Source organism: Podarcis filfolensis (assembly GCF_964270895.1).
Source record: "Podarcis filfolensis genome assembly, chromosome: 13".
NCBI lineage: Eukaryota > Metazoa > Chordata > Lepidosauria > Squamata > Lacertidae > Podarcis > Podarcis filfolensis.
Window position 1 is genome coordinate 965,048 of NC_139615.1, and position 14,251 is coordinate 979,298.

At 52.7% G+C, this 14,251-nt stretch overlaps 1 protein-coding gene across 1 annotated transcript; it reads right to left on the reverse strand.

Annotated features, from left to right (window-relative positions):
• Window positions 1-4,712: 4,712 nt before the first annotated feature.
• Window positions 4,713-13,861, reverse strand: LOC310746905 (2-acylglycerol O-acyltransferase 2-like). Its single transcript, XM_083581149.1, has 6 exons — window positions 13,696-13,861; window positions 12,372-12,550; window positions 9,205-9,409; window positions 8,327-8,501; window positions 6,550-6,749; window positions 4,713-5,322 (listed from the first exon to the last, which is right to left on the reverse strand). The coding sequence occupies exons 1-6, from the start codon at window positions 13,787-13,789 to the stop codon at window positions 5,168-5,170; spliced, it is 1,008 nt and encodes a 335-aa protein (XP_083437275.1). The 5' UTR covers window positions 13,790-13,861; the 3' UTR covers window positions 4,713-5,167.
• Window positions 13,862-14,251: the final 390 nt, after the last annotated feature.

A 14,251-nucleotide genomic window follows, 5' to 3' on the forward strand; every position in this document is an offset into this window, starting at 1 on the left:
AACTTGACTTCATTGTAAATTTTCTGTATTTGTATTTTAAACCAATAAAGATTTACCATGGGGGGGAATCAACTTCCTTCCCCCTCTTTCTGCGGTTCCTTAAAACTATGATATCTTCTGCATATGCAAATTCATATAATTTGCTCACCTATTTTAAATATATACTCTTCTCAAACTGCAGGTCATTACAACAATCCTGCTAATGTTTTTATCTGTTTGCAAGTTGTCTGTAAATATTCACTAAACCATTTCCATTCTTCTATAAAAGTTTCTTATCTTGATTTCTTATTCTTCCATATTCCATAAGTTTTTGTATCCATTCTTCCTTTGTGGGGACTTCCATGTATGTACCGTATTTTCCCCCCTATAGGACGCACTTTTCCCCCTCCAAAAATTAAGGGGAAACCTGTGTGCGTCCTATGGGGCGAATGCAGGCTTTCGCTGAAGCTTGGAGAGCGAGAGGGGTCGGTGCGCACCAACCCCTCTTTCTCTCCAGGCTTCAGCAAGCCTGGGGAGCCCGCGGGAGTTCCCGCAGGGCTCCCTAGGCTGCGGATAGCAGCCTGCTGCCCGGCGCGCCCTGAAGCAGAGCGCCACACCACCAGGCAGATATCCGCAGTCGAGGGAGCCCCGCGGGAGGTCCTGCAGGGCTCTCTAGGCTGCGGATAGCAGCCTGCTTCCCAGAGCGCGGGGCACGCTGAACGCAGAGCGCCCGGCGCTTCGGGAAGACATCCGGCAGCCCCACAAGCTCGGGGGACAGCGGGGAGGCGCAGCACTGCCATCCCGCTGTTCCCCGACCTGGTTTGGATTCCCCGACCTGGTTTTTTTTGGGGGGGGGGGGAAATAAAGGGAAATTTTTTTTCCTTTATTTCCCCCCCAAAAAACTAGGTGCGTCCTATGGGATGAAAAATACTGTATATCTCCGACCGACAGCTGACCTTGATGGACGCAAATTCCCTTGGATGGGGATACGGGCTGTAAAAGCCAGCCAGAATTTTCTTACAACAGGGGGTCTCTCTTCTCTTGCCGCTGGAAGTAGGAACCCTGTTGCAGCACCTGGGAGACCCCCCCCATGGGGAGAAGGCTCAGCCCCCCAGGGAGTGGGATGGCAATGAGTGGCCAGAGGGAAAAGACAGAAGAGGTGGTGTTGGAAGCAGAAGGGGTGACTGGGCTTAGTGAGCAGGGGGAGTCTATGGCAGAGAATACTTAGAATAATTTATAATAATTTATTATTTGCACACCACCCATCTGGCCAGGCCTCCCCAGCTACTTTGGGCAGCTCCCAGCAGAATATAAAAAACACGGTAAATCATCAAACATAAAAGACTTCCCTAAACAGGGCTGCCTTCAGATGTCTTCTAAAAGTCAGGTAGTGCTTTATCTCCTTGACATTTGATGGGAGGGTGTTCCACAGGGCGGGCACCACCACCAAGGCGGCCCTCTGTCTGGTTCCCTCTAACCTCACTTCTCGCAGGGAGGGAACCACCAGAAGCTGAACGATGGGGGAGGAGACGCTCCTTCAGATATACTGGGCCTTTGAGGCCATTTAGGGCTTTATAGGTCAGCACCAACACTTTGAATTGTGCTCAGAAACATACTGGGAGCCAATGTAGGTCTTTCAGAACCAGTGCTTTATGGTCTTGGCAGCTATTCCCAGTTCACCACTCTTGCTGCTGCATTCTGGATTAGTTGTAGTTTCCGAGTCACCTTCAATGGTAGCCCCACATATAGCGCATGGCAGTAGTCCAAGCAGGAGATAATCAAAGCATGAACCACTGGCCAGACAGTCCGAGGGCAGGGAGGGTCTCATCCTGCGTATCATATGGAGCTGATAAACAGCTGCCCTTGACACAGAGTTGACCTGCGCCTCCATGAAGAGCTGTGAGTCCAAAATGACTCACAGGCTGCACACCTGGTCATTCAGAGGCACAGTTACCCCATTCAGGAGCTGGAAGTCTTCTAGGCAGAGAGGCAGAGATGAGTCAGATGGTGAAAGGTCACAGGTGCCTCCTCCTCCTCCTCCTGCTGCTGCAACAATCTCCCCTCTTTTCGGGGTCTCCCAGAACCAGAAGAGGCATGAAGAGGGCGTAGGAGAGGTGGGCTGTGGGATCTCCCAGAACCAGGAGAGGCATAGGAGAGGTGGGCTGTGTGCAGGCACAGTCTCCGACTGCTTGCAAACAGAAAGCCCTGGAGAGGAGGGGACTTAGGTGGCTGTGGGGAGGCAAGGATTTTCAGTTTTGGCAACTGATCCATGGGGCAAGACCTACTGACTCCCGACAAACCCTGCAAATAGTGGCTCTGCTAATAAAGAGTTAACTCCATCTTTGACCGGTGTGATTTTTTGCCTGGTCTTTGACCTCAGGCTTAGCATCCTCTTTGTGTTTACTTAACCTGGTGGCTGCCTCTGATCCTAATCTGACCCTTGAGGCAGCGTAATAAGTCTCTAGAGTGGGGCTGGGGCCATTTTTTCCGCTCCCCACTCCGGGGAAAATGGCAGACAGAGTGTTTCATCACCAGCACCTGTTGGGTGGCTCTGAGGATGTGGAGGCAGATCTCTCTTTGCACAACTCTCTCCAATTCCGCCCTCCAGCGCGGAATCTTGGCAAAGGAAGAGGAAGGTGTCCCCAGTGAAGGTGGAAGGGGGGAGTCTCTGCTGCTGCTCCAGAACTCAACCGATCCGAATGACAAGAAAGGGGAATCCGACTAAATATCAGGAAAAACTTTCTGACAGCAACAGCCGTTCGATGGTGGACTCTCCTTCTCCGGAGGCTTTTAAACAGGGGCCGGATGGTCACTTGCCAGAGGGTTCTTCACCTGCGATTCCTGCATTGCAGGGGGTTGGACTAGATGACCCTTGGGGTCCCTTCCAACTCTATAATTTGATGATTCTTGTTTGGTTCCACTGAGGATTCAAAGCTGGGAGCTTTAAATCTCCTTTGGCAACATTTCAATCATGGTGGGGAGGAATCTAGTGTATTAAATCCACATTTGTCCAGTTGAAGCTGGGGGGTTGGGGAATTAAACACTCCCCCGCCCCATTCCAACTTGCACCCTGAAACGTATTTGCCAGCATCAAATAGCGAGGAGGAGGGAGGGTCTTCCCTATCCCAAGTTGTTGGGCTTCACCCCTGAACCTATTTGACCACCTTTGCTCAGCGCATGCGATGCTTAGCCAAGAATGCCTCTGAGCATGCGCAGAGCAGCCTTCCTCCTCACCCGACAGAGTTGAAGAGCTGCACAGGGCAAGCGTTAAGCCGCCTGCAGGATGCCAGCTGTGGCTCAGCTCTCGGCCGCAATTCCTGCATTGCAGCGGGTTGGACTAGATGACCCCGGGGTCCCTTTCCAACTCTACAATTTCGTGACTGCATGCAGCCAGTAATCATCTGCTTTAGGCCTCTCCGCACCTCCCCAGCCAGCCCTTGGGCAAGAAAGGTTATTCGCCTTAGAGGAGGCCTCCGCCACCGCAGCCTCTCCTGGGATCCATTTTCCGACAGGGCCTTTGGAACAGCTGGATGGGATGGGTCAAGCGAGGCTCTGCAAGGGGGAGCAATGCCCCTATCTGTCACAAAGCGCAGGAGGGGAAAGAGATAGAGGCAGGATGAGGCCAGGGGGCCATGATATGCCCCCAAAGAGAAGCCAGCAAGCAGGACTTGAGGGCACCAGTCTTCTGCAACTGTGGCTCCCCATTATCTGGTATTCACAGGTAGACTGTTCCTGGGCATGGAGGGTCAGCTGCAAGAAAAGGCCTCCATAAGAGACGCCTGCTGAATCTGGCAAATGGCCCACCTAGCACAGCATCCTGCCCCCCCCCCACAGTGGCGGAATCAGAAGGGACCTTGGCAGTCCTCTAGTCCAAGCCCCTGCAAGGCAGGAATCTTTTGCCCAAGGTGGGGCTCAAACCCACGACCCTGAGATTAGGAATACAGTGGTACCTCAGGTTACGAACACTTCAACTTACTTTTTTTGGGTTACGAACAATTGTAACCCGGAAGTAAGTTGTCCAAGCTCTTGGAGGCCTCGCCGCTGCCTGGAGGCAAACCTGGACATTGGCGGGGCCTACGGAGCTCTCGGAGGCCTCCGCGAATGCAGGGAACGAAGCCCCGACATTTGCGGTGTCTAGCCAAGCCAATCGTGATTGTGGAAGAGGACCTTGAGCCCCCTCCAAACAGTGAGTGCACGTAAGAAAAATACTGTCTTATTTATTTTATAGTACAGTACATTCTTCCCTTCATTTTATGGATCAATGGTCTCGTGAAACAGTAAAACTTGTGTTAAATTGCTGCTTTAGGGGGTGTTTTTCATTGTCTGCAACGGATCAATCCACTTTCCATTACTTTCAATGGGAAAGGCCGCTTCAGGTTAAGAACAGACTTCCGGAACCAATTAAGTACTTAACCTGAGGTACCACTGCATCGTGCTCTGCCGGCTGAGAAACCCACAAATCTCCACTCCTTGTGCTTCCCAGGCTCTGGAATTCAGACCAGAGCCCTCCTGGCTAGGAGCCATCGACAGCCTGAGGGAGTTCCGCAGTTTAACTCTGCGCTATGCAAATATTTCATCCTTGCCGCTTTCTTCATGCTGTATTTTTCGGGAGTGGATTGTGGGGTGGGGGGGCAGTAGGAGAAGAAGGTGGCAGCCCATCTCTGAACCAGGTAAAGAGGGCAAGGAGGGCAGGCAACTTTCTGTCTTTTGCACAAACCCTGCACCACACATCATTTTGAAAAGACAGCTCTGCCCTTTATTACTTCTGCAGAAGGAGAACAAGGGGGGGCAACTGCTTAGAGGCTGAAGGAGCATTTCATACAAGGGGGGGCAACCCACACCCCCCTTGGTTCAGGCAGGCACAGAACAGGGAACTACCCCCCAGGAGGCAAGTATACAGCTTTCATAAAAGCAGCCATTATCCAGCTCCCCCATCCATTTAAGTGCACATCACCCCCCTCCACCTCCTTCCCTGGAATCCTTCAAGGGTCAAAAATCAAGGTGCCCCCCTCCTGAGACTGGGGGACACCCCCCCCCCCCAGTATTGGAATGGTTCCTCATCCGTCTCCTTTGCCAGAAACCCCTTCATGCAGTCCAGGAAATAGGCTGTGACGCCCCTCCTCTCCCCACAGGGGATTTCTTTCAGGGTGGGGGGGGGTGTCCGTGGGTTTCTCTCCCCCACCCTGCCCTACACAATTTCGAGGTGCCTGTCTTCGGGGAGGCCGTACGCGGCCTTGTTCTCCTCAAAGAGCTGGTTGAGCTTCTCCAGGTAAGTTTTGTGCAGTTCGTCAATGGCCTCGGATGACGGGTGGGGGGTCTTGGGCACGAGGATCGGGGCCCCCACTGTGGGTGGGAGACAGAGAGTGTGTTAGTGCTCGAACTCGGCACAAAGAAGTATTCCAGCTGCTTGGCTTATCCCAGATTGCAGGGGGTTGGTCTGGATGACCCCTGGGGGTCCCTTGCAACTCATTTCTGTTATTCTATCCCTTGGGGTTACCTCCCCCCCCCACTGATGGCTTCTTTTAGGGTCACAACAAACTCCTCTGCTGGCTAAGTGGTTAGAGCAGGACTCAGCGGGCAAGGCCAGGATTCGGCCCTGAAGGATGCTAGTTGCACAGCCAAGTGCTTGACTGCCCCCCCATAAAAACCACATACACACACTCACACCCCAGGCTTAGGGGGCTGCTGGGGCAAGGGATTCCTTCGCTACGACTCCAGCATTGTGAAAGGGGGCTGGACTAGAGGACCTTTAGGGGAACCTCCCAAAGCTACAGTTCTATCCCAAGGCAAACACACTAGCTCCCCCCCCCCCATAGCATTTGGGTCGCAAATGTAGAAGCTTGCAGCAAAACATCTGGGCAGGGATTAGGAAAGGAAGGCGGCAGAGGGAAGGTTAGCCTTTCCCCGCCAAAGGGGGGGGGGTGTCAAAGGGTCCGGTTTTTGGCTTCTGCAAAGAGAGACCCTCCCCCCTGGGAGTTGCAGCCTGCTGAGTCAGCCCGAAATCCCCCCCTTCTGCCAAGGCCAAAGTCCAACGCAACAGCTCTGCTGCCAGGAAGGCCCCGAGGGGAGGGAGGGTTGCAAAAGGCAGAGATGGTACAGAAGTCAGCGTTGGGGGGGGTGTATGTGTTGCATCAGCCCATGAGCAAAGTGGGGCAGAGACGAGAGGTGCTGTGGGGCAGGCAGAAGAGGCCCAGGTTGGGTGGTTAGGAGGGGAGGCCCCACCAGCCTCATCCAGAAATGGCTTTGCATAGAATTGTAGAGTCGGAAGGGGTTCCCTGGAGGTCATCCAGCCCAACCCTCTCAAATGCAGGGAGTGACAGCCAAGATTTCCTGATTAAAAGCCTCCCGTGAAGGAGAGCTCACCGCCTTCTGAGGTCGCAGAAGCAAAGAACCGTACGCGGGTTGGGTGGGACCCCCCAGAGGCCATCTAGCCCAACCCCGGCAATGCAGAGATGGCGGCCAAAGAGTCCCAGGCAGGCGGATTGCCAACTTTCCAAGGGAGTCGACTCTGCTGGCAAACAGGTCAAGCCCACCTGGGAGACCCCCACACTGCCCCTGCGCTCTACCCACCGACGGTGTAGATGGGCCTCCGGAACGGCAGGAGCCCGAAGTTGTACTGGAAGACCCCCCGGGCATGGAAGAGGGGCAGCGCCAGCCCCATGGCCTTCTGGAGCCGCTCCTGCGCTGCCCGGATGAAGGAGCCCTGGGGGTTGGAGACCTGGTTGAAGAGCTCGTTCTCCCCGAAGGAGAAGACGGGGACCAGGGCAGCTCTGGAAGGGAGGGGAAAATGGGGGGCAGAGAGAGAGAGAGAGAAAATGAGCAATGGGGTGCAAGATGGGGGTTTTTCCTGGCCGGCAAGCTGCACCTTAAGGACGCTCCTGGATCAGGCCGGGGGGGGGGGCACCCAGTCCAGAAGCCTGTGGCCAAATACCCCTAAGAAATCTAGAAATCTGGATAGACTGCTCTTGGAACAGGAGGTTCCATAAAAAGAGCCCTGCTGGTATAATTCATAATCAGTTACAGCTATGGGTCTTATTCCAGTGCTTTAATAATAATAATAATAATAAATTTTATTTATAGCCCGCCCTCCCCGGCCAGAGCCAGGCTCAGGGCGGCTAACACCAATAAAATTACAGTAAAAACATAACAGCGAAAAAAACAACCAATATAAAATACAGGTTAAAATGCAATTTAAAATGCAGCCTCATTTTAAAAGTAGTCCATAGATTTGGGGGTGGGGTATGCAGGGGTATGCACACCCCTAAACATTTTGTTAATCTTTGTACTTTTGTCCATTTGCTGTATTTATTTTTCCTGATTTGAACTACAAAATGGTGATTTTCTTGAGTCAAAACGAGAGTACCCCCCAGAGCACTGTCTTATTCTAGAAACACAGCAAAGAAACTCATGAGGAATAAAGAACAAGGAGTGAATATTTCTTCCTAAATCGGGCGGTGAAGCTGTGAGGTTGAGACTGGAGGAAGATGAAGGCTGACTCTTACAATAAATAATAATAATAATAATAATTTTGGACTTTTGGATGGGAAGGAAAAGGAAAGAACCTGTGGTGCCTGGATTTAAAATTGGGAAAGTGTCAGCTAGCAGAGGGAGGAATATCTGGACATTACTCGGGATTGAACGTCAGATTATTACAAGGAATTTTGCAGGAATAACTGATGGATGGATAATTGCAAGTCATTTTTTCAAGTGAGGGGGAAAAGTATTTGATCCCCTGCTAAATTTGCCCTTCTGACGAAGAAATGACCCGTCCATCATTTTAATGGTAGGTTTATTGTAGCTGTGAGAGACAGAATAACAACAGGAAAAAACCCCAGAAGACAAAAGTCGGAGATTGATGTGTATTATAATGAGCAAAATAAGTATTTGTGAAGATACCAGGTAGTCCTGACATCTGGCTGGTTGATTGGGGATCAAATACTTATTTCACTCATTATAATGCACATCAATCTCTGACTTTTGTCTTCTGGGGATTCTCCTGTTATTATTCTGTCTCTCACAGCTACAATAAACCTACCATTAAAATGATGGACGGGTCATTTCTTCGTCAGAAGGGCAAACGGGCAAATTTAGCAGGGAATCAAATACTTCCTCCCCCTCACTGTTACTTCTCCCTCCCTCTCTCCTGTTATTATTCCTATCTCTCTTTCCTCTTCGTTCTCTTTCCGATATCTTTGTTTTGCTTCTGGTTTTTTTTAAAATTGCATGTTGAAAAGCCTTAATGAAATTATATTTGAAAAGAGCCCAGCTTGATCAGGGCTAGGGGATTTTGCTACGGACAAGTCGTGAGAAGCAACAGCAGAGGGGTCCCCTGCACCCCCAAACTCACCCGTGCTGCAGCGCCATCTTGATGAAGCCCTTGCGGTTGTGAAGCTGGAGGGTCAGAGCCCCGGGTCGGGCGTCAAGCGACTCAGGAGGCCCCCCAACAGCGATCACGGCCACCTGGCCCCCGCCTTCGTGGCCAAGGAGGTAGGCGGCGCTGCTCTTGTCCGAGGAAACCAGCCCTGCGGGAAAAGAGAGAGAAAGAGCTCCCTTCCAACTCTATAATTCTAAAGACAACAAACTTGGTAGCCATCCCCGGCTCCTGTGGCAGGGAGTTCCACAGTCTGTGCTACAAGAAGGACTTTCCTTTCTGTGTCCAGAACCTTTCAACATTCAGATTCCCCCAAGTCCCAGTGCTTTGAGAAAGGAAGAAAAACTTTCCTCCGTGATGTTTTAATTTGCTGTTAAGCCCCCAAAGAGTGGCTGGGGCAAACCAGTCGGATGGGTGGCCTACAAACAACAAATTATAGTAATAATAATAATAATAATAAATAAATTTTTATTTATATCCCACCCTCCCCAGCTGAAGCTGGGCTCAGAGCGGCTAACAAGAATAAACATAACAACATTCTAAAATGAATTCATTTTAAAATCAATTCAAATCAATATTATTATTATATCCACCTTCTCCATGCCACACATTATTTACTAGCCTCTTGCTTGCCTTTAAGCTTAAAAGCCCCCCCCCCTTTCCTCATAGGCGAGTCGCTCCATCATCTCCTTCTGAACTTCTCCCAACTCTTCGATATCCTTTCCAAGGCGAGGCGACCAGAACCGTATGCAATATTCAGTTCATATAATGGCACGTGGAGGTTCCTCTTGCCCCACACCCACCCACCCACCCAAGCCCAGCAGCCCCCTGCCCGGGTCCCCCAAGCCTCTCACCGCCGCTCATGATGTAGTCTCGGAAGAAGGGCACCTTGAACCAGAAGGGCAGCATCAGCAGGTGTGGGGTGAGTCCCGGGAAGAGGGTCGAGAAGCCGGTGCCCTCCGTGCAGAAGTTCCCGAAGGCGCCAGCCACCAGCACTCCGTGGGGGTGGAAGCCGAAGAGGTAGTTGCGCGAGGGGTCCAGATCCACCGTCTTCACCAGCTGCCGTGGGGCAGGGGGAGAAAGAGGGGGGCAGGGTGAGGAAGCAGCCAGAAACATGGGGGGGGCAGGCATCACAAGGGGGCATGAAGGGAGGCAGGGGAGATTCCACACACACACCCCTCACTTTTCGGGCAGGGGAGGGCACCCGAAGGTGGTAGGGGGAGAGGGCTATTTGGTGACCCCCGCAATGAATTACCCTAGAGGGATATGGGTGTTTCCCCCAGATGTTGTCACTGGACCCCTGCACTGCAGAGGGTTGGGCTGGATGATCTTTGGGGGTCCCACACAACCCTACAATTCTGCAGCTCAAAGCCGCTCTCTGGTTCCCAGGGCCAGCCCCATTGGGGAGCCCCACTTCTGACCCCAGATGGAAACCTGCAGCACACCTGTGGGGTTTTATTTATTGCACACACACAAATAAAAACCTGAGAGCAATTGGTGAATAATAATAATAATAATAATAATAATAATAATAATAATAATAATAATGTTTTATTTATACCCCGCCCTCCCCAGCCAAGACTGGGCTCAGGGCGGCTAACAGCAGGTATAAAAACTATGGATTAAAATACCACATAAAAGCAACATTAAAACACAATGTTAAAATGCAGCCTCATTTCAGTAGAAACTGAAAACAAAAAATTTGGGGATTTGAAAACGTCAAATCTTCACCAAGGCCAACTAAACTGAAGAGAGTCAGTCAATAAAAGTATTGGTAAAAGCAACTCTTCAGAACAATCGAAGAATAAAGCCAGCAATCAACTAAAAACAGATTCAGACATCGGCTTTCTAAACATCTGGACACGCCTTGGAATAACAGTTCGAAGGGACCCAAGGATCATCTAGTCCAACCCCAGGAATAGGCAGCTGTGCCACACAGGGATCGAACCTGCAGCCTTGGCATTATCAGCACCTTGGTCTAAGTATCAGCTATCCTGAAGGTCTGTCTCTGTGCAGAAATGTTCTCAGCAAACAGAGCCCTGCAAAAGCGCCTGATGGATATCAATAGGCAGGGAGTTCCAGAGTTGCAAAGAGGGTATTATGAGGCACCTGCAGCAGCGCCGGCACCACACTGTGGAAGGAAAGGCACTCTGCGCATGCTCCGTGTCTCAGCTCAGCCTTGCCATTGCAGCCTCCCCCTCCCACACACCTCTCCAATATGGGGCAGACACTGACCCCCTCCCATGGGGCTGCAGAGATTTATGGGTCTGCGAAGGACTCCAGGGAAGACCTCTCTATTCCACAGAAGGAATGTGGCTCTTCCTGAATGTTTGCTCCTGCTGTTCAAACAGAGGTGGAATGTGTGCCTGGGTCAAGTGGGGCAGAGAGGGAAGTCCGGCGAGGGCATGGGGAGGCAGGCAGTGGCCAAAGGAGGATGTGGAGAAGCCAGAAGGATATAGAGATTATATCTCTCTGCATATTAGATTTTCATCACTTTAACCAATTAATTCTCAATGTGTTACACATTTCTCTTATTTGACTTTACAGATAACAACTTTCTGTCTGCAAGAGGCGTTCAACTGACCCAGAAGCCAGTGGGCTCCCCTTCCGCAGAGGGTTTCTAACAGAGGTTGGCCGGCCATCCGGATCAGGGATTCGTTAGCTGCAATTCCTGCAAGGCAAGCGGGTTGGGCTAGATGTCCCTTGAGGGTCCCCCTTCCGACTCCTGCCTCTGGCATCTCTCTGTCTCCTGGGGCGAAGTCTAACCGCTGGGTTTGCAGCATCGAATGCACAAGCCTGGGCAGTGTGTCTGGAGGTCCTGGGCTGCCCAGATGCCAAGACCCCTTGGCCTCCAAAGGAAAGTAGGGCAAGACGTCTGGCACCAGCTGGGCTGCAACTCTCTGCACGCCACCCTGCCAAGGAGGGCACAGGCCACGCCAGGCCCTGTTGCAGGAATTTATGTATAGGTTGGGGGTGGGGGTTGCCCCTCCAGCAGATATCCTGCACATGCAGCCCACTACCAAAATCAGCACAATCACTTTTGTGACTTTTGTGATTTGCCCCCATCACAGTTTCTTCCTATCTATTCAAAGGGCCTCTGCTGCACGATACCAAAGGTAAGAATTCACTGATAAATGTCTCTATGTACTGGCTCCCTAGGAAAACTTCAAAAATTCCTATAGACTCGTGAGCTCAGCTGCCCAGCAGCTCCTCTGCCTGAATGATAATTCCTGGCATCCTGATACCTGAGTGCCAGACAGGTAGCCATTCCAGAAATAACAAACCCAGATGAAGACAAAAGGGTGGGATTCACTTGGCTGGGAAACAGGGAAATGTAAATATCTCTTTTGCTACACTTGATGGGTGTTTGGTGGAGGGCAAGGGGAACCATGGGGCAGGGTCCAGGATGCTCAGATTCCTGCCACCAGACCTCCCCTTTCATGATGTATGGGTGATGTAGTTGGGGGGGGGGGGGTAACATGAGAATTCAGGAGGAGGGTAGCGCTGTGGGTTAAACCACAGAGCCTAGGACTTGCGGATCGGCAGTTCGAATTGCTCAGTCCCTGCTCCTGCCAATCTAGCAGTTCAAAAGCATGTTCAAAAGTGCAAGTAGATAAATAGGCAGGAAGGTGAACAGCGTTTCCGTGCGCTGCTCTGGTTCGCCAGAAGCGGCTTAGTCCTGCTGGCCACATGACCCGGAAGCTGTACGGCGGCTCCCTCGGCCAGTAAAGCGAGATGAGCGCCGCAACCCCAGAGTCGGCCACGACTGGACCTAATGGTCAGGGGTCCCTTTACCTTTAACATGGGGATGAGCAAAAGTTTGGGTTCTCTTTTGTTTGGGGCTTCCATCTTGTTCCACCTGGTGGCAGGTGGGAGTCCTGTGGCGACAGTCTTCCATCAAGACCAAGCTGACTGGCTGCTGTTTTGCTCTGGGATTCCTGGCTGGGGTCCTTGTTTTTTGTCCAAGGGAGCCCTCAGATTTCACAGCCCCAAGACACACACACACACACACAGAGCTCACCGTCATGGGGAAGTAGTCTCGGAAGTAGCGCCACACAGTCCAGTTGCGGACCCAGTTGGAGCGACGGCCCCCTCTGGCCGGGGTCTCCCAGTCCAGGTACAGCCAGGCGGCGTAGAGGACAGCCAGCACCCAGCCGTCTCCCAGGAGCAAGACGAGGAACAAGACCAGGCAGCATTGCGCTGGGGAGAGAGGCAGGCCTGGGTTAGGTTAGGTGCCCTCAAGAGGCTAGTCCTCAGTGTTCGCCCCACCCAGGAAAACCAACACACATACAATGCCTGCAGATCCCACACCACCTCTGAGAGGTTGGCTGCTGGGAAAGGGACCAGCCCCTGCTCCACCGCAGCCGATTCCTGCCTCGGAGGGGGTTGGGCTGGATGACCCCTTGGGGTCCCGTTCAAGGGAGGCTCAGCTTGCTCCTTCACGATACATAAAAATGTTTCTCTTGAACATGATATGATGAAAATAATTTTATTATTCATACCCCACCCATCTGGCTAGGCTGCCCCACACTGTGAAAGGAACGGCACTCTGTGCATGCTCCATGTCTCGGCTCAGCCTCTGCCTCTGGCTGGTTAACACCCAATACCTTTTGAAATATGTATTTCTTTATTATTTTGTCTTATTATCTATTTTGCGTTTTTTACGTGGCATTTTTAAGCTGCAAACCGCCCCAAGACGAAGGTCAGTATGCGAAGTTAAACTATACAAAGCAGGAAAGTGGCGGTGACTGTCTGCTCAAACAGCCAGCAAAAGGGACCTCTCTCTGCACATGCTCAGAGGCACTCTGCTGCGGCCTTGGCTCTGGATGCTGCAGAAGAGACCCCTCTCCAAGCCCCCCCCCCATTTCCCAGCCTCCCACCCACCTGCGCAGCCGACCCAAAGCTCATTCCCTGCTTCCTCCAAATCGACGCCCTCTTAGCAGGGCGGATTCTGCACCCTGCTTTCAACCAAGGTGGCAGAATCGCCCCCTTTCCAAGTGGGGAGCTGGGAGGAGGGACCCCCCCCGCCAGGCAACGCACGTTCAGCCAAGCAAGGCAGCCCACAAACTCCTTGAAAGATGCCAAACTCTCCCCGCCTCGACTTTTTTTGTTAAAGAATCCCCGGAATTGCACAGCCCCCCAAAAAGGGAAAATCCTGCAGCCCCCCCTAAAATAGGCACTGAAAAGTCTCTTCTCCCCCCGCCCCGAAATGAATACCTGCCTCTTGGCCACCTGCGGGCAGCGCCCCCCGAAACCAGCCCCTTCCCAACGCGCCCCCCAGGCAGCAGCGCCCTGGGTTCCTGCCCCACAGGAGGAGCCCCCCCACCCCTTTCCAGAGCCCTCACCCAGCGCCAGGAAGGAAAAGACCCACTGCAGCACCGCGGCGGTTTGGAGGCGGCGGCGCAGCGGCAGCCGCAGCGGGGCGAACTGGACCAGCATCGCGAGCGCCGCGGGGCAGAGACCGGAGGCAGAAAACGCCGCCCGCGCCGGAGCCCGGCTTATCAGGGGCAAAGTCCCGCCCGCCTCGCCCCCCAGGCTCCCATTGGACGGGCAGCGGCCCCGCCCGCCTCCCAAATGGGCAGGCTTCACCTGGCGGGCCGTCATCCCACCGGGCAAAAGCTGCGCCGGTTGGATTTGCGCCTGTAAAAGCGCAGGGAGGAGGCGGACAGGCTGTTTCGGGGTGGGGCGAGCCTGTGCGGGCTCGGAAGCTGAAACGCCGCTTTTATTCAGGGGCCTAAGGAACCCTAGAGTTGTGGGGCTGAGAGGGACCCCAAAGGCCATCTAGTCCAGCCCCACTTCAATGCAGCTGACGAATCCTTCGCAGGTGGCCTGGCCCTCCGGCCTCTTTTAGAAACCTCCGCCACCTTCCCAGCAAGTTAAAGGGGACAGAGACCGAAAAAG